Source organism: Engystomops pustulosus, chromosome 5, assembly GCF_040894005.1.
Source record: "Engystomops pustulosus chromosome 5, aEngPut4.maternal, whole genome shotgun sequence".
NCBI classification, from domain to species: Eukaryota; Metazoa; Chordata; class Amphibia; order Anura; family Leptodactylidae; genus Engystomops; species Engystomops pustulosus.
Window position 1 is genome coordinate 126,465,046 of NC_092415.1, and position 24,694 is coordinate 126,489,739.

Genomic DNA, 24,694 nt, shown 5'->3' on the forward strand with positions numbered 1-24,694 from the left:
GCCGAGTCTGCGCACAAGGAGTCAGCCAGCTGCTGCATATTCCACCACAGGCTTACAGCTCCTCTCCACACAGAGATCAGCTGACACAGTCCAGCCAATAGGAGGTGAGAGAGGAGGAGGGGCAGAGAGCTTAGCTGTACAGGCAGTCCCCGGGTTACATACAAGATAGGGTCTGGAGGTTTGTTCTTAAGTTGAATTTGTATGTAAGTCGAAACTGTATATTTTATAATTGAAGTTCTAGACAATTTTTTTTCTTTTGCCCCAGTGACAATTGGAGTTTAAAATTTTTGCTGTAATTGGACCAAGGATTATTAATAAAGCTTCATTACAGACACCTTACAGCTGATCATTTCAGTCTGGGACTATAGTAAAGCTTCCAGAAAGCTTCACCAGAGGTCACAGTGAGCAGAAGGGTCCGTCTGTAACTATGGGTTGTCTGTAAGTCGGGTGTCCTTAAGTAGGGGACCGCCTGTATAGTGATACGAGTTATGCCTGTGATCTCCACTGCTTATTTCCACCAGGGCTTCCTGCATCACATGCCAGGTAAATGCAGCCAGACCTGGGTGTCTGATACACAGAGGACAGAGCTCTTCTAACATGGATCATGGCAATGTAGCAGCCCTCTCCTCCCTCCACCATTAGTCAGGTCTCACAGGAGGCTGCAGAGATAACACAAGTAACAGGCTGAGCTCTGATCTCTCCTGATGCATCCTCCTCCTGTACTCTCCACCATACACTGTCCCTCCATGTTACACTGCTGTCCTGCAAAGGGGCCTGACTAGCAGGGAAGTAGGTCCTATCTAAGTCCTATTATCTATCATCTTCTAACTATCCATCTCTTACCTATTTATATATCATCTATCTATCTGTCTCATATCTGTCTTTCTATCTATTTATCTATATCATATCTATCTATCACCTTTCCTATCTAGCAATCTTATCACAATAAGATAGGATAGGACACATTTATTACAGCTTGTGAGCAAAAAAGCAGGCATACAAACTGTGGTTTAATCACAATTCCTTACAAAATACACAAGAGAAGCAATTAACTGCCCCAAAGTAACATACGAAAATGCAAACGTTTATTAATAAAAATGATAAAAACCATGTTAATGCACCTCATTTCAGGGACAGAGAAGTACAAAACAGTTTCCCTGAAAACACCCCTTACTCCTGCCAAGTGTCAAATATAATCAAACATGATACTGGACCTTCAGAATAAATGGTATGAGAAATACATGAAATCAGAAAGATCTCTGACTCAATGGTACAATAAATTTATACAAGTAGAGCAAGGTTAGTGCAACCAAGTAGCTGGAGATCCCCAAAGTGCATTGTCCGACTACAATACACATCTGTCATGATTCACAAAGGTGAGGCCAATGAGTTGTGGAATAACTGCTGCTGTCAGTGCTGTGCATGTGCCTGGCCTGGCCCCTCCCACATCTGCTTCTGTGTAGAACAGAGTAGAGGCTGAACAAGCATCATAATAACACATAGAAAGGCATCTTTAATTCCAGGTTACCATTACATAAAGATTTTTGAAATATTTTAACTTCTTTGAGAGCTTTTTGGAGTAATTTGTTTTGCGGCATAACCCCTTTAAGGTGGTTTGGATCTGCGTCACACAAAATACTACAAAATAACTTTCCCCCCCCAAGACCGACTGACAATTTCTTCTCGTTGAAAACACCAATACTACAAGTCAATATTCTGTTAAACACCCCTGTAAATTTGTCAGTTATGCACTGTAATAAATATGCAGGACATAATCTATTTCCTTATCTTATGCTGAAGTATGATGGCGAACGATTAGGGTCTCCCTATAAAAGTTAGCAAAGAACATTTAAAGATAAGTTTAACAAAAAAAACCATGTCAAATTACAGGCACACCTGAGATCATCACTTAAATTTAAACTCACCATCTCCAGCAGGCAGGCCTCGATCTTTATCCTCACATTTGTTGCATTCACTGAAGTACAGCAATAGAAAAATATCCAAAAAGACCCAGACTAATGAGGTGGCCAAGACCACCTTAAAATATGCGATTTTTTTCATAGCAAGATAAAAAAAAAAAAAAATTAAGAAAAAAAAAAAAAAGAAGATTGCGTTATGAAAACAGCTTCATATGTCTTCTACAAACTGCAATAAAAAAGAAACAGAAAGAACCTTAAGGACAGTAAAACAAATCACACATTATCGGCGATATTAGAAAAAAAAAATATTGAAAAGAGTTTCACAATGATCAACAATTATCCCTTATACTGAGAATATGTGTCAAAATGTGTGCTCAAAAACCCTAACTCGGCTTATACTCAAGTTAACTAAAAAAAATAAAGTCAAAACTCACGTTTCTGACGTCACCCGTAGGTCCTCTTCTGTCTCCGATGCTCCGGTGCCACCTCGGGTCCTTCAAATCCTCTTCGGGTTCTTCGGCTCCTCTTAGGGAAGTTGCGCTCCTCTTTGGGTCCCCTCGCGATGCCAGCGGCTCACAGACATTGACGTCAGCAAGCGGCTGGCGTCATTCTGTGTGCCAGCCAAGCACGGAGACCTGAAGAGGAGCTGAAGATGAGTGGAAGAATCCGAAAAGGACCGTAGGACTCGAGGCGGCACAGGAGCATCGGAGACAGAAGAGGACCTACGGGGGACGTCAGAAAGGGGAGTACAGTGTTATTTTTTTTTTCATGCTACGGGGGGCTGGGCAGGGTATATACTGGGAGGCTGTGACCAATGCATTTCCCACCCTCGGCTTATACTCGAGTCAATAGGTTTTCCCAGTTTTGTGTGTTGAAATTAGGGGTTTCGGCTTATACTCGAGTAAATACAGTAAAGATAAAATGTATACAACAGGTGGTTCAAGTGGCTTGGTCTCTTTGCCTGTGATAAGTAGACACTTGTGGGGGAAAAAAAAATCTATCATTTTTGTATTGCCGTCTTCCAAGTGGCATAACATTGTTACTTTTTTGGCTACGGAGCTGGTTGATGGCTTGTTTTTTTGCAGGACATGTTGTACTTTGCACGAGTATAATTCTGGAATACATATGTTTTTTTGATCACTTTTTATAGTTGTATTATATCCCACTTATTTTGAGGGATTGAATAGGTAAAAATCATAATTTTTGGAGGGTTTATAACCGGCGATTTTTACGGCGATCATATGGGTTCAATAATTATTTACTGTTATTCTACAGGTTGTTACAGACGCAGTGATATTATATATGTGGGGTTTGTGTTACGATTTACTTTTTTTGAGTTCTATGTCTCTTTATACGTTTTGCGGCTTTTGGGCATTTTTATTGATTTCTTTATTTTTTATTGAATAACTTTTTTTTTTACTTTTTCACTTCTTCCACCAATCATCTGATTGCTTGTTCATGATAATACTCTGCAATACTCATGTATTGCAGAATATTAGCAGTGACAGCCTATGCACTTGCATAGACTGGCACTGTGCCAGTAAATTGACGTCATAGACGCCATCTTACCGGCAGTTCTTGCAGGCAATACCGGGGTCCAGATCGGAGCCCAGTGATGCCACAGCAACGATCGGCACCCCCCGAAAATGGTTCCGGGGGGCAGGGTAATCGTGGGGGAAAGATCCCCCAGAAGCATGTTAGATGCCGTGGTCACACTGACAGCGGCATTTAACGGGTTAAGCACCCGCGATCAGAGCCCACTCTGATCGCGGGTGTTACACTGGGGTGCCGGCTATATGTTACAGCCGGCACCACGTGTTTCCCGATGTCGGTTCGGCTCAGATCTTGAGCTGAACCGGCATCGGCTCAGATCTTGAGCTGAACCGGCATCGGCTCAGAGTCAGATATATCGGACGCTGAGCGTAAATGGGTTAAGCAGCTCCCTCCTGGCCACCTTTGTTTGTTTTTTTTTGGAAAGTCTCAGACAACCCACAATGCTAACGTACTAGAATGACTATTTATTTATGGACAACTCTAGTATTACCATTATTATTATTAGTATTAAATTCAAAACCTACATTTTTGAAGTTATTTTGCTATCCTCTAGTTTAGCCTGTTACTGCATTAGTCATCTTCTCTGTATACACCAGGGGTGCTACTAGGAATATCGAGGCCTCCGATTCTACAAACAAATATTTCTGATCATCACAGGCTGTAAAAAGATTGTGTCTTCCCAATATGACATACAGTGCATAATACCAGTAAGATGGGAAAAAAAAAAAACCTTGTTACAAACACAACCAAACGTAAAACATGGGGACAGTACCAAAAACGATCTTACCACAGATACAGCCCCAGAACCAAGCTACTGTATAGGCCACAAACAAAGATTACTGCAGAAAAAAAAAATTAAGCTATTGAATAGATATAGGACAAAATCAAGTTTACTACATTATCAGATCATCATAACTAAGCCTATTGCATACATATGCACATACGAATGGCTGTAAACCTACCACATCGAACTGTTATGTTATGGGTAAAACAGATAAGATTAGGGTTACCTGAATACAAAGACTGCTCTATATTCTGCAGTGCAGCATTTGGCATGTTCACAGTGCATTCAATATATCTTGTGCACATTCTCAATGCAGTACAAGTAAATGGGGGAGTCATTTATCTTAGGCCTCTTTTTTTTTCTTATATATGTAACTTTTTTGGTGCATTTGCCAAAATCTGTGACTTTTCCGCTTGCCTAGCAAAATTACAAGTGCATAATACATCTTTAAAATAGCGCAATTTATGGTCTAAAAGTCATAAAACTCCAGTCCAGAGAAAAGGGATAGTAGAAGAGAAGTCCAAAACCCAGAATAACCAATTAAAAGTTGTACTGAGGAGACCCAACCAGGTCGAAACTGTGCCGTCTACAGTTGGGAATCTGTTCCTTCTGGAATAGATGTACTTGTTTGGCTTAATCCCACATGTTTTTAGACATAGGTCATTAGGTCATAGGTGGTATTAACCCCTTAACGCTCTGCGCCGTAGCTCTACGGCGCAGAGGTATAAGGGATGTATGAAGAGGGCTCACGGGCTGAGTCCTCTTCATACAGAGGTGGGGGTTTTTGCATAATGCATAAAACCCCCACCGCTAATAACCCCCCCATTGCCGCCGGCAAAGTCGCCGGCGGCATTAAAGAGGCGGCGGCGCGTGGGCGCCGCCATCTTTTTTTCGATCGCCACGCCCCCGAACGTCATCGGGGGGCGGCGATCGGTTGGCATGGTAGCCTCGTGTCTTCTTTTGACACGAGGCTATCTTGCAGCTGCAGATTCGTTACAATGAGCCAGTGGCTCATTGTAATGAATGTGCTGCAAAAATGCCATATATTGCAATACAGAAGTATTGCAGTATATGGTAGCAGCGATCTGACCAAAATATATAAAACCGGTTACGGCCGGCGGTGACCTCCGAGGCGGGAAATGGCGCCCAAATGTCCGAAATGCGACTTTTACACCTTTTTACATAACATCAAAAATAAAATAAAAAATGATCAAAATGTCGCACAGACCTCAAAATGGTAGCAATGAAAACATCGCTTCATTTCGCAAAAAATGACCCCTCACACATTTCCGTGCGCCAAAGTATGAAAAAGTTATTAGCGTCAGAAGATGGCAAAAAATTTTTTTTCTTTTTTGTACACATTCGTTTAATTTTTGAAAATGTATTAAAACACAATAAAACCTATATAAATTTGGTATCACCGCGATCGCACCGAACCAAAGAATAAAGTAGGCGTGTTATTTGGAGCGAAGAGTGAAAGTCGTAAAAACTGAGCCCACAAGAACGTGACGCACGTGCGTTTTTTTTTTCAATTTTTCCACATTTGGATTTTTTTTTCAGCTTCGCAGTACACGGCATGTTAAAATAAATAACATTACGGGAAAGTAAAATTTGTTACGCACAAAATAAGCCCTCACACAAGTCTGTACACGGAAAAATGAAAAAGTTATGGATTTTTGAAGTTGGAGAGCGAGAAATGAGCCGAAAAACCCTCCGTCCTTAAGGGGTTAAAGGAAACCTACCACTTGTAGTGGCAGGTTTCCGATGGCAATACCGGGCACCAGCTCAGGGTGAGCTGGTGCCGGAGCTTATTTTAGTTAGTGTTTTAATCCGCGGTATCGCGGTTTAAAACACTTTTTAAACTTTATAGCCGGCGCATGGATGTACGAGCTCGGCGCTTACCATGCGCGCGGCTCTCATTCACTTCCTATGTAGCCGCGCCCACGGTAAGCGCAGAGCGCGTACCTGCCTGCGTCGGCTATAACGTTTAAAAAGTGTTTTAAACCGTGATACCGCGGTTTAAAACACTAACTAAAATAAGCTCCGGCACCAGCTCACCCTGAGCTGGTGCCTGGTATTTCCATCGGAAACCTGCCACTACAAGTGGTAGGTTTCCTTTAAGGGGCTGCCTTTCAAAGCAACAAAAGGAGGTGTTTTCCATTTAACAACTTGGAAAACATTTTTGCACACTTCCCAGAATTCCCTAGATTTAAGTCTCCACAGGCCTACAAGGGGGCCTTAATTTGCAAAGTCTCCATAAGGAGAACTCTTACCTTCTGATCCCAATTAAAAAGACATGCACAAATATCCTGACTAGGGTTGCAAGATGCATCGGAATCTCGTTACTTATACGATACTTTCAAAGTCAGAACGGTTCAATACCAGGTTTCTGTTACTTGCGAAATGACTTCTTCCTTGTATCTGTCTGCAATGCATACATCGGGCAGGGAATCTTTTGTGCAGAAGTGTGTGGACCACATCATCAGGGTGATGTCACCATCTGTCCATATATGGTTTCAACATCGCCAACCGCTTCCCCAGACACAAGGTCTCCAATTCAAATAAATAATTTTTTGCCCAGCCCGGGATATAAACGCACAAGTTCCACACTCTACCGGCTAAAGAGATACAGGACAGAGCCTCTATCCACTAGACCAGTGATGGTGAACCTTTTAGCGGCCGAGTGCCCAAACTGCAACCCAAACCAATAAGTTATTGCTCCCTGTTCTTCAACTTTCAATCAGATTGGCCTCCTGAGGACAGCAACACAGTAGAAAGATGGAAAATTTGCATCACTTTGTACACAGAGAATCCAACAAAGATAATTCGGCTCTGTCTACTCATTCTCCCTATTCCTACAGTTCAAAGTAGAGAAGCAAGTATCAAAATATGTCTGAAAACAGCATCTATTAAGTGGCTTGCAACTGCAGGAAAATTCTTTGAGTTCTGTCTGGTGTGCTGGGGCGATGGCCTGGGTGCCCACAGAAAGGGCTCCGAGTGCCGCCTCTGGCATCCGTGCCATAGGTTCGCCACCACTGCACTAGACTATGGGCTTAATGGCTGTCAATGGGAGGATTTCGTGCTAGTAAGAACTTCACAGTGACAAAGGTTGAAAGCAATGGTATAAAGAGAGGGAACTTCTCAGAAATGATTATTATTATTGAGATGATTAAGGAGATTACAATAAAATATTCTGTGGAAGGAAGACTATAATACTGTTAATTTAAATGAATAAAAATGTTTAGTACAAAAAATAAGGGCTCATTCAGATGGCGTGTCAGCTGCTCATCTGCAAAAAATGCAGACGTGATGTCTGATCAGTCCATATTGTGTCCATACGTCATCCGTTTTTTTCACATATGCAAAAAAAATCTGATGGGTTTCTAATCTACTTCTAGCCCTGCCCAGTTAGTTGCCTAGCTCTGCACACGGATATCATGAATATGCCATTTTCTTTTGCGGATTCTTTGACTTCTATGGATATGCAAAATAATGAAGGAAAAAAAAAAAAAAAAAAAAAAAAAAAAGGATAGCTTACGGACATCAAAAACGCCCATCTAAATGACCCCAAAATTATACTATTTAGTATACTACTTCATATTAGCATTGCCAAGATAACACCTATACTACACTCATAAAGCCCCAAAACTTTTCCTGGCAAATGACTGTTGCCCATAACTGATCGCATGCGTTTCAAAGAAAATGCATATGTGAATGGGCTGAGCCTTGCCCCCAGACATTTGCGCATTGCATTTCTAAATGCAAGGTAAACCCTCCATGCGAACGCACCCGAAATATTCAGATACTATATTTTTAAGAAGGGAAAAAAGTATTATCCGCAATACATTTAGCGCAAAAATGTACACAATTTTCAAAAGATAAAAAGGAAAAAAAAAACCATCTTAGAATTTGTTATGCAATTTCTCCCGACTACTCTTAACACTCCACATATGAAAGCTACTTGTTTTACGGGCACACAATGAAGCACAGAAGGAAAGGAGCGTCTTTCAGCTGCCAGTTTTGTCCTACAGAACTCAGTGGATTTTAGTTTCCTTGTTGCGATATGAGATGTTTTTTCGAGTGATACCATTATGGGGTTGGTATGCCCTATTGTTGAAAACATCAACTATTATAGGGGGTGGAGGAGTAGAAAACCATTTGTTACGTAATTGATATTTGGTGTTCACCATATAGCCTAATATTTATTATAGCCATAATATCTTATTTTTTATATTATGGATCAGTACGATGATGTGGATACCATACTTAAATATTTTATATTAAGATGAAATGGGTAAAATTCATTAAGTTCACACGATGGCGTTCATTGTGTGGGTTCAATAGCCATTTTTATTCTAGTGGTTATTACGAACGCGGTGATACTATGTGTGGGAATAGTGTGTTGATTTTTATCTTTTTCATGTCATATGTCATTATGACATATGTTTACCAAAATTTTACAATTGACCAAATCACCTCTATACGTCAAAGCATTCCAAAGTTATAACCACTTAAAGTGGCAGATCAGGTTTAAAAAAAAAAAAAAAAAAAAAAAAAATGGCCTGCGTCAGGAAGGTGTAAAATGGCTTGGTTGTTAAAGGGGCATTCCCATCTGGGCATTCACATTTAATTCAACCCCTTCCCGCTCTGTGGCGGATATAGCCAGCAATGAGCGCAGTGACTTAGTGCTCAGCGGTGGATATATCCGCCACAGTGCTGATGGCAGCTCAGCTCTGGATCAGAGCCGAATCGGCATAGGGATACACAGGGTGCCGGCTGTAGCTAACAGCCGACATCCCAGTGTAACACCTGCAGTCAGAGTGGGCTCCGATCGCAGGCGTTTAACCCGATAAATGACGCGTTTAGCACGACCATGGCATTTAACATGCCTTTCGGGGGGGGTCTTTCCCCACGATCAGATCTTCGCCGATCGTTGCTATGGCAGCCCTGGAGCCCGATCACGACCCCAAAGCTGCCTGTAGAATAAACGAATAGCATCCAGGAAGGGTTCGTTGCTCTCCTATTTGGAACGTCTGTTAAAGGATCGGCGCTGTCTTGCTCAAAGGACGTTTTTTTTTTAGAATAAAAAGTTTCTTTTATTTAAGCCAATTATGGCAATAAAATATAAAAGAGTTAAAACTATAAAAGGGATGACGCGTTTCGCGCTCGTGCTGAGCGCTTCTTCAGATTCATGTGATTGTATATACAGTCTTAGAATATATAGAGATCTAAAAGCCCGTTACCGGAAGTAACCGGGGGTTTCCCGTTTTTTGTAAAACATAAAACATTATAAGGCAAGAAGAATTGATATATTATGACAAATCCAATAGATAAGTAATTTAGGCATTTACAAAACATATTCATGAAATAATAATAATACAATAAAAAACAATGTAAAATCTTGATGAGGGAGATGTTCTTACGTTATTTTTTTACCGAAGCTGATAGAAACTACACTAATGGCGCTGTTCATAGAACTACAACTATGGTGTCTCTGAGGTATCAGCTTGGAGTCTATTGTGTATTACGAGGACATCTAGTGGTGAAAAAGTGTAATTGACCTGGGAATAATATAGTGCTATGCACGATCTTAGAAAACGGAAGCCGAGAGGGGACAAAATTTATTTCAGGTACATTTGGGAAACTTATCGAGGATGGAAGAACAAGCTGTATTTTCTGGTAAGTAATCCCTGATGGTTTAAGGTGTTGAAGTATATAATATATGGAAATGGAAAATGAGTCTTTTTGAGGAAGAAAGAGGAGAAAACATTTTTTTTTATTTGATTTTACAAGATAGTTTCTTGGATCTCGTTTAGACCCTGTGGTGCCAGAGTATCTAGCTTATAGATCCAATACACTTCACGTCGGCACAAGGTTGGAAATCTATTTGAGACTGTATTAGGTATATGGTCAATTGGTGTAATTGAAATGGGGCATTTATTATTAGGATGGCAAAGTGTACAATGCTTGGAGACCCCATGTAACAGGAATTGTTTCTTGATGTTTTCTCTATGTTTATTTAGTCGACACTGGAGGGCTTGAACTGTTCGTCCTACATATTGTAGATGACATATTTGACATTCAATTAGATAAATAACGTCATTAGTTTTACAGGACATTTTATTTTTAATTTGAAATGTTTCTCCTGTATTGTTGGACTTGAACGTTTTTCCTGTTTTTATGGTGTTGCAGAAGAGGCATCTTTGTTTATTTCATTTAGTGACACCGCTGGGGCTGTTGGTTTTATTCTTCTTATGCTGCCTGAGAGTGCTGGGTGGCAGAATGTTTTTAATTGTGGCTCCTCTCCTATAAGTGATTTTGGGACGGTTTGGAAGGTATTCTTTTAGATGGATATCCTTCTTGAGGATTGACCAGTGTTTTGTAAGGCCTGTAGGCACTGCCTGAGAGATGGCATCTCTGACGTCATCTTAAAAGGCACAGTGTCAGACTATGCATGTGCATAGGCTGACACTGCTAATACCCTGCAATATATCAGTAGATACATCAGCAGAGTATTATCATAAACAAGCAATCAGAGGATTGCTTGTACATGTCCCATGGTGGAACTAGTAAAAAAAATAAATAAAGTAATAAAATCAATAAAAAAAATGCCCATAATCCACACAACATATAAAAGGAGACATAACGCAAAAAAACAGTCTAAATCATAAGACAAACCCCACATGTCTAGTATCGCCGTGTCCGAAACAACCCGTAGAATAAAAGTAAATAATTATTCAACCAACACAACGAACACCACAAAGAAAAAAAAAAAAAAAGTTAAAAAACATGCCAAAAATTATGATTTTTATCTATTGAATCCCACAAAAAATGCAATAAAACGTGAAAAAAAAAACAAAAAAAACAACATGTACTCCAGAATGATACTGCTGCAAAGTACAACATGTCCCGCAAAAAAAAACAAGCCATTAATCCATAGCCAAAAAAGTAAAAAATGTTGTGCTACTGGGAAGACGGCGATGCACATATGGATTATTCCCTACATTAGTGTTTTATTTGGCAAATTTAGTAAAATGGAAGAAAAAAATATTCAAGTACGGTATCCCCGTAATCGTATCGATCCACAGTATAAAGATAACATGATTATAAGGCTATATGGTGAACACAAAAAAAAAAAAATCCAGTGCACAATTGATGCTTTTCTATTCCTGCCCTCGAAGTAAAAAATTCCTATATTTTCAACAATAGGGGATACGAACCCCAAAATGCTAACACTGGAAAAAACATTTCAACCCGCAAAAAAAAAAAAAAAATATACCGTCACATGTGGCATCTGCAGGGCGCCCCTTCCCTCCTCCGCCTTGCTGTGCTCCCATAAAACGTAACGGCCACATGTGTGAGTAGGGGGGGGGGGCAGGGTAAAAATACTCCTCTCACCATTTTTGAGGAGTATTTTTACCTGAGGAGTATGAAAATTTCGGTAATACGGCACGCACACTGCACCCACGCAGCACACTGCACACACTCACCCGGCCTTGCTTTTAAGTCCCGTCAGGATCACATAACCGCAGACAGCTGCGGGCAGGTAAAGATGGAGCAGGACAGGGAGCAGCAGCCCCGCTGTCCACAGGTCTCCCGGGGTCTGCGCTCTTGCTCTAGAGCGCTGCTGACACTGATCACTGTGTCACGTGTCCCGCTGAGCGGTTCGGGCTGCGCTGTGATCGCGCTACTGACATTTACCTCATTTGCAGCGCGCGCCGGGCCGCTCAGCCTGCGCGCTACAGGGAATAATTGCCAAGCGTAACTTTACGCAAGGCAATTATTTTGGGGGGTAATGGCGCCTCATCACACGTTTATGACGCGTGGTGAGGCGTTAATGCGACCTCTGGGCGGGGGGGGGGTCTCTATACTTGGGAGACATTGCATAACAAAATTTTCCTGTGTGAAGATAATTAAATGTAGCCATGTTGATCATTAGAAACGAGATAGGACCAACTTGCATTTTGGCAGCAGTGGCGGACATGCACTATCGAGCCCTGCCTGACCACCTGGATTCAGCGTTCATTACCACAAGGTGGCTGTGGGACCTGCAGTAACTCCTGGACATTTCATATACAAAAACCTTTAGTTTCTTTGTTCAATCACTCCAGCAGAGGTGGCCGTATCCAAGGACACAGTCTTGTTTCTAAGGGAAAATATGACTACATTTCTAAGAAATTACTTTCATACAGGTAAAAAAATTTAACAACATCTATTTGAAGAAATGTATGTATGGCAGATAAATGAAACTGAATGAGAATGCCAAGACGAGAATACCCTTCTAAGTTAAACTCCTAAGGAATATTACTGAAAATATACTTCTCTTCAGCCAAAAATACTCAAAAATGGTAAGAGGTTATTTTTACTCTCCTGGAAAACAAGATGTGCAACCTCTGGATGCACCCCTTCAGCATTCAAGTGCACAGAGCGCAGCATATACACCATTAGAACTGTAGTAAAAGAAAAAAAGAATGAATTAGTTACTCACCGGTAATTCCATTTCCATTAGTCCACCATGACGGCCCACCTGGAGGATGCCCCTTGACCTCTGTAGGGACAGGAAGAAGAGAGGTTAAATTCCCCTCCCCGCATCCTCCCGCCAGTGACTTCAAAATAACCACACTGAGGAAGATGCAACAATGATTTATTTATATGTTTTCATCACATACAGTTTCATCATTGTGAATACCACATAACCTATAACAAGCAAGGGAGGGAAACTATAGGCCGTCATGGTGGACTAATGGAAATGGAATTACCGGTGAGTAACTAATTCATTCTTTCCACTTCGTCCCCCATGACGGCCCACCTGGAGACTTACAATATGAGTAGTCTTTTAGGGAGGGATCACTGCTTGAAGCACTTTTCTCCCGAAGGACAGATCCTTCGAGGAGGGCAAGTCAAGTCTATAGTGTTTAGAGAAGGTAGAAGAGGAAGTCCAAGTTGCTGCTTTGCAGATCTGTTCTAAGGAGGCCCCTCTTTTCTCTGCCCAGGAGGTGGATACGGCTCTTGTGGAATGTGCCCTTATTCCTGATGGTACTGGAATCTCTTGGATGTCGTAACAAGAAGATATTGCCATCCTTAGCCATCTAGCGATGGTTGCCTTGGACGCCTTCCTCCCCTTATTTTTCCCCTGGAATTGGAGAAATAGGTTAGAATCAACTCGCCAGGATTCAGTTATTTCCAGGTATCTAACGACAGAACGTCTTACATCTAGAGTGTGCCATTCGCGTTCTCTTTCTGAGGACGGATCCTTGCAGAAGGAAGGTAATATGATCTCTTGACCTCTATGGAACTCCGATACCACCTTTGGGATGAAATTTGGGTCCAGTGTGAGAATAATTCTATCATCAAGAACCCTCATATAGGGTTCCTTGATAGAAATTGCCTGGAGTTCACCTAGTCTCCTTGCTGAGGTGATTGCTACCAGAAAAACTGTTTTCAGTGTCAGGTTTTTTACACTAGCAGAAGAAATTGGTTCAAAAGGCTCTTTAATTAAAGCATTTAAGACCAGAGAAAGATCCCATGAAGAAGTCCTTTTAAGGACCTGGGGTTTTAATCTAGAGGCTGCTAGAATGAATCTTTTCACCCACCTGTGCTCGATGAGGGGTTGATCGAAGAACGCACTTAGGGCTGATACCTGGACCTTTAGAGTACTTGTGGAAAGTCCCAACTCCAAACCCTTTTGAAGGAAGTTAAGAACCTGCAAGATATTGGGGTTAGATTGACATGGTGGATTATCTGCACAGAAAGAACAAAACTTTTTCCAAATCTTGTGATAAATGGCAAAAGTGACAGGTTTTCTACTTGCCTTCAGGGTGTTTATAACAGCAGAGGATAGTCCTTGGGACTTCATATAGTCCGATTCAGGATCCATGCTGATAACTGAAGTCTTCCTGGATCTGGATGGGATATTGGACCCTGTACCAGGAGATCTTCTGACACTGGTAGTATGACTGGGTCCTGAGTGGACATCCGCTTCAGAATCGGGTACCAGCTCTTTTTGGGCCAATTTGGGCACACAAATATGGTCTGTGTCTTCTCTAGATAAATTTTCTCCAATACTCTGGCGATCAGGGGAATAGGGGGGAAGGCGTAGGCGGGAGTGGTGTTCCAAGAGTGGGAGAATGCATCCAGACGATCTCTTGTCTCCCCTTTTTCTAAGGAAAAAAAGTGTCGACACTTGGAGTTTCTTTTTGTCGCAAACAAGTCTATTTGAGGTTCTCCCCAAAGAGAGGATAGATACTGGAATATCTCCTCTTTTATGCACCACTCGTTGGGAAGTATTTTCCTTCGGCTGAGGAAATCCGCCCTGGTGTTCTCTGTTCCCTTTAGATGGGTAGCCGAGATTGATAGGACATGGTCCTCTGCCCACAAAAATATTTGCCTTGTTAAGGACATCAGTAATGGGGATCTGGTCCCCCCCTTGCCTCTTCAGGTATGATACTGTCGTGGTGTTGTCGGACAGTATCAACACGTGATGTCCTGCCAATTGAGCAGTGTTTGAGCTGAGCACTTCCCAAACCGCCCTTAGTTCTCGATAGTTGGACGACCTTCTGGAGATCTCCTCTGTCCAGGAGCCCTGCGTCAACTTTTGAGGAAGCACTGCTCCCCAACCGCTCTTGCTGGCGTCTGTCTGTATGGTGATATACGGACTGTTCCTCCAGAAGATTCCCCTGTCTAGATTTGTGTCCATCAGCCACCACTTGAGATCTTCCTTGACTGACGCGGGGATTGATACCTTTTTGTCCAGTCCCTTCGAACTCCTGTTCCAGGACCTTAGAACCCATTTCTGGAGAACTCGAGTATGGGCTTGGCACCAGGCCACTGAGGAGATGCATGCTGTTAATAGTCCTAGGTCCTAGGACCTTCATAGCATAAGAGACCTTCTCCGGAACCTTCTTAACTCCTCCTTGATATGAGCCCTCTTTTCCTGTGGAAGGAATGACATTTGTAAGCATGAGTTTAGATTTACTCCCAGGAATTTCTTTACTGTGGCTGGTGATAGATCTGATTTTGGGTAATTTATGATCCAGCGCAGTCTTTCTAAAGTTCCTATTGTGATGTTTCTTGAGGAAATTAGGTTCTGTTTGTTTTGTCCAATAACCAGCAGGTCGTCTAGATATGGAATAATCAGTATGTCCTGCTGTCTTAGGAACGCCACCACCTCTATCATCACCTTGGTGAAGGTTCTGGGGGCTGAAGATATGCCAAAGGGGAGTGCACGAAATTGAAAATGTAACGTGGAACCCCCCGGAGAAAAAACAGAGAACCTTAGGAACTTTTGTGAAGACGGGTGAATGGGGACGTGATAATATGCGTCCTTTAGGTCTATAGTGCACATTACAGCATTTTTGTGGATAATGTGGGTGGCAGACCTTACCGACTCCATCCTGAACTTGTTGTAGACGATGAAGTCGTTGAGTCGTTTCAGGTTGATTATCAGCCTGTTCGATCCGTTCGGCTTCTTTACAAGAAAAAGAGAAGAATAAAATCCTTGCTTTTCTTGTTCCTGAGGAACCTGGGTAATAACTCCAGAAGACAATAAAGATGATATTTCTTGCCAGATTAGATAGTGGGACATTTCTGATGTATGGGGAGAGGGTGGTAGGTAACTGGTAGGAGGAAGCTTCTTGAAGTCTATCTTGTATCCTTGAAGAAGGATGTCTAGAACCCAAGGATTTGAGGTGATTTTTAACCATTCCTCTCTGAACTTCAATAATCTTCCTCCTACTATGGCGTCACTGTTTTTTGTTTCTGTTGGGATCGGATGATGTTGAAAAGAGAAACCCTTTACCTTTTCCTCCTTTCGGGTAGCTCCAGCGACCCCTTTTCCCCTTATCTTTGTATTCTTCTCTTTGGCTTTTAAAGTCCCGAAAGGGCTGCTTCCTGGGTATTGGCTTATTCTCCGGGAAACCCTTTCTCTTATCTGATGCCCTTTCCAAGATGGTGTCAAGTTCAGGGCCAAAGACAAATTCGCCTGAAAAGGGAAGACCACATAGCTTTGTTTTTGAGCGGATATCCCCACTCCACTGCTTCAGCCACAGCGCCCTTCTTGAAGCATTTGTCAGGGCTCCTTCTTTTGAAGAGAACCGTACACCTTCAGCTGCCGCGTCTGCCAAGAAGGACGTTGCTGATTTTAATAGAGGGAAATTCTCCAAAATTGTAGTTCTGGGAGTTCCTTCTTTAATATGAGATTCGAGCTCATTTAGCCAATACAGGAGATTCCTCGCGACTGAGGTGGCCGTTAAATTTGATTTCAGACCCCACATGGATGTTTCCCAAGCTTTTTTCAGCAGAGAGTCAGATTTCCTGTCCATGGGGTCTCTAAGCTGCGCTGCGTCCTCAAACGGCAGGTCTGTCTTCCTTACTATTTTAGTAACCTGCACATCCACTTTGGGACAGGAATCCCATAGTTTAGAGTCTTCAGGCTCAAAGACCAATCTCTTCCTAAAGTTTTTTGATATAAGGATCCTCTTCTCTGGTTCCTTCCACTCTTCGTACACTAACTCTTTGAGGGTGTCATTTAAGGGAAACACCCTCTGGCGCTTTGCTTTTAACCCACCAAACAGCTCATCTTCTTTAGATTGGGGTACGACCACATCCTCAATTTCTAATGTCTGTCTGATGGCCTTCAATAAATCATCCAATTCATCTATTGGGAAAAGATGTCTGGATTCAGTAGATTTTACAAAATCCTGGGGATTTAAGGAGTCTTCCGTCTCTATTACAGAACAAGAAGGAGTCTCTGAATCACTTCCTGCCTCGGATGGTGACGACCCCAGTTCCAATCTGGGCTTTTTACACGGGGGAGCCCTAGATGTAGCAGCGGCAATAGATGAGACCACCTTCTCTTCTATGAACCCTTTGAGCTCGTCTAGGAAGGATGATTTCTCCTCTCGCATGAAGTTATCAATACATACTTTACAGATTGGTTTCTTATATGAATCTGGCATAGAATGGTTACACATGTTACATTTTCTGGTCCTGGTTTTATCCGATTTCTCGGGTCTTTCAGGCCTGCTAGCCTTATCCCCCTTCTCCTCCTTGCCTTTCCCCTTAGACCCCAGGTCTTTTTCCTAAAAGGCAAATATAGGAGACTAATAACCCACAACATTGCATACATAGTGGCAATATCCCCTGCAATTAGCCCACTTACGGATACTGGAGGGTGCAGGAAGATTGGGTTAACTTCGTCAGTCATAGTAGACAGCGGAAGATTTAGATGCAGATACTGGAGCCGTAGTCACTTGAACAACTAGACCTCAGATCATAGTGATCTACCTGCTTTAAATACCTTAATGGGGAGCCCATCCCCCTTAGAAGCGGCTACCGGTCCGCGTCCCACGGCTCCCAGTGATGCTGCGCGGTTTCCCCGATCACTTCCGGTCGCGGCCGGAAGTCGTCATCAGACTACGGGCTGCTGGGAAATGTAGTTTTCTTCAGCCGCGCGCGCGTGTAATCAGAATTGCGGCGCGGCGGCCAGTCAACGGACCCCTGGACGGCTACAAGGAGGACCAGGATCGACCGAGAGCCGGGGCCGCCGGGATTTCGCCGTGGACGGCATACCCGTGAGTGATTCTTCGTCCCCCCCCCCCCACCTGGAGGAGAGAGGACACCTCTCTATGACCTGCCTCGGTAGGGACAGGAAGAACACTGGCGGGAGGATGCGGGGAGGGGAATTTAACCTCTCTTCTTCCTGTCCCTACAGAGGTCAAGGGGCATCCTCCAGGTGGGCCGTCATGGGGGACGAAGTGGAAAATATATATATATATATCAATCAAATACCCTGCTCAAAACACTTAACACAATCAAAACAACCAGTTATGAGAGTACAGCTGTATTTATTTTTTTAACCCCTTAACGATGCAGGACATAATAGTAAGTTACTCGTCGGTTCCGGGTGAATGGAGAGGGCTCACAGGTTGAGCACTCTCCATAGCCAGTAAGTGTTTGCTGCAGCAAGCACTTAGTGGTAACAGTGCCAGCACCGATCACAGGCGTTAACCCGTCCAACTCCGCCAGCAGCTTCAAAAAGGTCTTGTGAGCATCGTCACTCCCCGTGACATCGGGTGATTGGTTTCCATGAGAGCCTCAGGTCTTCTGAAGACCCAAGGCCATCTTGTTTTAAATAGGTAAATATATATTTTTTATAACACTTACTATTTTCTAGCTTTAGGTTTCTCTAAGGCACATCCTTCTTTACTATTGCCTTTTCACCGCATATGAACTACCCAGTTCTTGGGCAGCCTTTCATGTTCACTACCTACTTCATTCACTCTGCATGTGGGGTTCTTCTTTCTTTGTTATGTTTATCACAGCACTGACCACTAGAGGGTCTCCTTTAGTCCTTGGGTCCTTATGACCCCTTATCCCAGTTTCACTATTTATCATCTTTATACACCGACTTGGCTAAACGCATCTTATCTCTATTTGATTATTTTTAAAAAATTCCTCTTATACTGTGCACTTTTCACTTTTATGCACGTTGGTATGTGCATGACTCACCGTATATATACACACCTTGGATAGCCGTGGTTGTGCGTGTCAGGCATATTCAAACAGCACAATAGCACAAAATGTGTTCATGCATTAATTTTTACTTTGTTTACAGCATTTAATTAATTTTTAAATAGCCTACTGCCAATATTCTCCGATACTACGGGTTTATACTATACCTGACTTGACCACACTCTGGAGCCTCTCTCAACCCTCAGTGGAATACCCCATGTGGAAGAACATCCTTGATCATCTGTCGTCCTTTGAACAGTACCTGTGCAGGCCTAATTGGTCTCTTCTGTGCATAAATTCATTTTCCGTTTAGGTATTGGACTTTGTCTTTTTTGTTCCACGAAAAAAAAAAATTCTCTCTCTCTCCTGGGTAATATATGTGTACGCATGTTAATACCTTCTTTATTGTATGGAATTTTGATGCATAACACACTTGTGTATTATTACCAGAATCTTGTTGGTTACAACTACATACATAGAATGTCTATGGTAGAATGTAAGTCATTAGCTCACCTTGGTAATGTGTATGATTAAGCTATAATGATGTATTGTATACCTTATGTCCATATATATGTATGATGGCAGACATTCCGACATGTGTCACGCCCTTTTGCAGAATCGGCATCACCAAGCAACCAGTTAGCCTAGCTATGCTATACTTAGCACCTCGGCCGAGGATGCGCATGAGCCACTAGTTAGCAAGATGCGACACTTAGTGCGGACACTTCCGGTTTACCGCCATACTACTTCCGGTCACTGACACACCGGAACACACTCCCTGGAATGTCTCTACAGTGCATATAAGGTGAGCTTTCACTCCTAGGAGGTTACAGACCCCTGAGGAAGTCGCGGATAGCGACGATACGCGTGGGGAACCTCCCACCCCTATCAACTTTTAGGTGTCAGTATGGGCATTGTCACTCTTGTTTGACCACTGTTTCTCCCGGGTGTTGGGCCGCATTGGAGCCCAGCCCAGCTTGTCTTAGAGAGCACAGCACCAGCTCACAGCGCGCAGCACCCGCTCAGCACAGCACCCGCTCACAGCACAGCGCCCGCTCGCTCGCTGATGTGTTACAATCTCAAAACCCACTAGATATCTTATAGCGTTCCAAAGCTATAACCGCTTATTGTGACACCATTTGAAAAATGTGGCCGCGTCCTACAGGCAAAAATAGGCCGTGTCCCGAAGGGGATAACATCAGCAGCGTGAAAGAAGCTTTGTTATTGGTTATGTGTACACCACATTTCCTGCTTATGATATTTCCCGCTTTTGCAGGATTGCAGAGATTGTGGTGAACCGCTCAGCATGTGCACTGCAGAAGATAGTTGCCAAGCATACTTTTACGCATGGCAATTATTTCTGGTGAGGTGTAAATGCGACCGCTGTGTACAAAATGATACTGGTGCAAAGTACTACATATCCCGCCAAAAAACAATGGCATATTGGGTTTTAATTTGCAAATTTAGTAAAATGTGAGAAAAAATATCTAAGTGTCGTATCCCCTAATTTTATTGACCCACAGAATAAAGTTAACATGTTTAGAGGGCTATACGGTGAACACCAAAAAAAAAAAAAGTTAATAAATTTGCAACAATAGAGCATAGTAACCACAAAATGGTAACGCTGGACAAAGTATCTCATCTCTAACAAAAAAAAAAATAAAAAATTAATGGCCACATGTGGAGGGGGGGGGGGGGGGGGAGACACAGTTTTTAGCTATAAAAAGAGCATGGTTTAATTGGAAAAGGTTCAGGAGAGAGCAACCAATATTATTAATGAGACAGGGGAACTAAGGGGAGACCGGATTACAATGTACAAGTATCTCAATGGACAGTACAGCGATCTTTCCAAATATCTTTTCATACCCAAGCCTCTACGCCTTGAGAAGAGGAAGTTTTTTGAGACCCCCCACAGATCACAAAAACGGGAGGTCCGACGGGGACTTTTTTTGCTCGATTCATCTCTATGGAGCTGACGGACAGCGCCACGCGACCCACCATCCTGTGGATAGTGCCTAACTTGATTGGTGGGAAACAGACAAGTTATTCCATCTAGTTTACAGCACACCACCTTTTTTTTACCGCTTTCCAACTTACTATGCGTCTTGTGTCACTGTCACACCACTGCATAAATCTTAATTTTTGCCCCTTAATTGAAATAAAATTAGGTAGGAAACAACATCATTAGGTTGCTGTTAAACCGTCCTAAATTGTGCGGTGGGGAGGAAGACTATCACTCCACCGTATAATTGTCTAAAAGTCAAATGTGCATGCGCAGTATTTGAGATCTGTCAGAAAACGCTGAAGCTACAGCAGGGGTAACAAAGGAGTGAACAGACTACAGCTGCATGAATACACAGGACCGCTCTCCTCTGCATCGCGTAGATTAGACCCCTTAGGTGACGTCACCTACCTATTTTGAATAGAAATCCCGGGGCAAAATATCAATTTAAAATGCTACTGGACAAGTTATTTCATGTATACAGGGTCTGTAATGTTGGTAGAGAAAATCCCTAAAACAGTGATGTTTGGAAATTGGCGAACCATTTAGAGGCCGAGTGCCCAAACTACAACCATATTTTTCACAAAATGCCAATTTAAAATGGCTTATTGCTCCATGCTCTGTCACAGGTTTTAAACGTGTTGGTGTGCCGAGGACACCAATACAGTAGAAAGAAGGAGATATTCGGATTATCATTGTAGCTTCCCTTTAAAGGAAACCTAACACTTGAAGTGGCAGGTTTCAGAAGAAAACACCGAGCACCAGCTCAGGTTGAGCTGGTCCCGGTGCTTATTTTTGTTAGTGTTTTAAACCGCGGTATCGGTTTAAACTGTATAGCCGGCGCAGGGAGGTACGCGCTCGGCTCTCCTTCACTTCCTATGTGGTCGCGCGCATGTTAAGCGCCGAGCGCATACCTCCCTGCGCCGGCTATACAGTTTAAAAAGTGTTTTAAACCGCGATACCACGGTTTAAAACACTAACAAAAATAAGCACCGGCACCAGCTCAGCTGGTGCTCGGTGTTTTCTTCTGAAACCTGCCACTTCAAGTGGTAGGTTTCCTTTAACCCCTAGGGGACACAGCCTATTTTGGCCTTAAGGACGCGGTCCCATTTTTCAAATCTGACCTGTGTCACTATAAGTGGTTATAGTTTTGGAACGCTATGAGATATCCAGGGGATTTTGAGATTGTTTCCTCGTGACACATTGTACTTCAAATTAGTTTAAAAATTTGGATGAAATCTTTTGCGTTTAGTTATGAAAAAAAACAAAATTTGGCAAAAATTTTGAAAAATTCTTTATTTTCAACGTTCTAAATTCTCTACTTTTGATGCAGACAGTCATAGCACCCAAATAAATTCATAACTTACATTTCCCAAATGTCTGCTTTATGTTGGCATGGTTTTTTAAGATTCCACATATTTTACTAGAATGTTATGAGGCTCAGAATTTGGGTGCCATTTTTCACATTTTTTGTAAAATCGCCAAAACCCGTACTTAGATGGACCTGCTCAACTTCTAATTGACACTGAGAGGCCTAAATAATAGCGAGACTCATAAATTACCCCATTGTGGAAACTACACCCCTCAACGTATGAAAAACTACTTTTAAGAAGTTTGTTAACCCTTTACGTGTTTTATAGGGGTTAAAACAAAATGGAGGTGCAGTCTGCAAATTGTAATATTTTTTCACAATACACCCATTTTGGGTGGAAAATTAAACATTTAAAATGGATTAAATTAAAAAAGGCTCCACAAAGTTTGATACCCAATTTCTCCCGAGTACACGGATACTCTATATGTGGTGGTAACTTCTGTATGGGCGCACGGCCGGGCATAGAAGGGAAGGAGGCGCCATCCAAATCAGATTTGCTATGTCACATTGTACAGGCTATAATTTTTTTCTTTTTTTTAATGTGGACCTATAGGGGCTTATTTCTTTTGCCACATGAGATGCACTTTTCTGGTATGTAATTTTGGGGCATCTACAGCTAATTGGTGAGATTTAATTAACTCTTTGTTGGTGGAGGAAATGAAAATCATCAATTTTTAGGAAAATTTTTATGTGTTTTTTATTTGGCCGTTAACCATACCATAAAAATAGTATATTATTTTTATTCTATGGGTCGCCACGATTATGAAAATACTTCATTTATATAGATTTTTTATTTTTTACCATTTTTACTGAATAAAAAGTAATTTGGCAAAATTGTTGTTAATTTTAGCATCACCGTCTTTCATATGTATAACTTTTTTATTTTTCACCTCACAAATCTGTTTAAGGGCTTATTTTTTGCAAGAATGATAGCTCTTTTTAGTGGTCTTATTTTAGATTGCGTAACTTTTTAAAATCACTTTTTTTAGAGCATTTGTAAAGGGCATTAATAAAAAATCGTCTTTTTCAGAGAGAGTTTTTTTAGGTTGTTTTTTACGGGGTTCACTTTGCGGATCTAATAACAATTCTGTTTTATTATACAGATTGTTACGGACGCAGGGATACCAAATATGTGGGGGTTTTGTGTATTTTATTCAATTGTACTGAATAAAAACTAATTTGGAGAAAATCTTATTCATTTTAGCATCACCATCTTTTCATATGCATAACTTTTTTATTTTTTGGCTGACAAATCTGGTTAGGGGCTTATTTTTTGCGAGAACAGTTGTTCTTTTTAGTGGGCTTATTTTAGAGTGCATAAAATTTTTAAAATCACTTTTTAGAGCATTTTCTATAGGGTATTAATTAAAAATTATCTTTTTTCGGAACGTTTTTTGCGTTTTTTTCCTCCGGCGTTTACCGTGCGGGTCCAGTAACAATTCTGTTTTATTATGCAGATTGTTACGGACGCGGCAATACCAAATATGCAGGTTTTTTTTGTGTTTTTATGTTTTTTATACTTTATTAAGTTTTTTATGGGAAAGTGACATTTTAGGGGCTTATATTTTATGTATTTATTTTTTATTTATTATAATGTGTAGTGTTAACTGTTTTTGCATTTTTTTTTACTTATACATACTTGAACTTAAACCAGTGATGCTCTGATCACTGGTTTAAGTTCAATACACTGCTCTACAATACTATTTTATTGTAGAGCAGTGTAAACTGTCTGAGCAAGCTTGCGCATGCTCAGACAGTTTACAGCCAGACCCGGAAGGGGTCTGGCTGCCATGGAGACCGGGCAGCTCCAGGGCACATGCCAGTCCTCGGAGCTGCCCGGAAGAGGATCGGATCCCCCGGTAAGCGGCACGGGGGATCCGATCCACAGCAGGAACACCCTTACACGCCGCGGTCATGCTTGACCGCGGCGTGTAAGGGGTTAACACCCGCGATCGGAGCCGGCTCCGATCGCGGGTGTTACAGCGCGGTGTCAGCTGTGATAGACAGCTGACAGCCGCTGCTTCTGGTACCGGCTCCGTTCGTGAGCCGGTCCCAGAAGCTAGACGTTATACTACGTCCCGGTGCGCTAAGCATCTAGCCCCGGGGACGTAGTATAACGTCGTGGTGCGCCTAGGGGTTAAGGTCCACTTAAGAGCATCAAAGGCCCGGAGAAGGTCCTCCAATGATAATCCGGTTCTGTCCACACCTCCTTGCACTTAAAGTCAATTTAAAATAGCGCGGAACGTAGCACATCCTGGGAGGCCTGTGACTGCAGGAGGAAGTCTTGAGTCCCGAATGGCTGGGTAATGGCCTGGGTGCCCAGAGTGCCATCCTTGGCACCAGTGGGTTCGCCACCACTGACCTAGGGCTTATTTATATACATATATATTACAGTTGCTGGCTACCTGGTGCAGGCTGCACCTTAAGCCAGTGCTGAGAAGAAACGCGGAAGCCACAAACTGCAAAAAGAACAAGTTCCTCACAATGTATAGCACCTGCAGCTAATTCAACTCACTCCAAACTTAAGTATATATGTACAGCAGGGACAATGC

At 42.2% G+C, this 24,694-nt stretch overlaps 1 protein-coding gene across 2 annotated transcripts in view; it reads right to left on the minus strand.

Moving 5' to 3' along the window:
• GALNT1 (polypeptide N-acetylgalactosaminyltransferase 1) overlaps window positions 1–24,694 on the minus strand; it is a 418,536-nt gene that overhangs the window by 393,395 nt on the left and 447 nt on the right. Inside the window, exon 2 of one of the 2 annotated variants that reach the window (XM_072152985.1) lies at window positions 1,926–2,145. The exons of the other annotated variant lie outside the window; for it this stretch is intronic. Within the exon in view, the coding sequence (XP_072009086.1) occupies window positions 1,926–2,061 (136 nt within the window). The 5' untranslated portion in view covers window positions 2,062–2,145. The remainder of the gene's footprint in view (window positions 1–1,925; window positions 2,146–24,694) is intronic. 2 annotated transcript variants of the gene reach the window in all.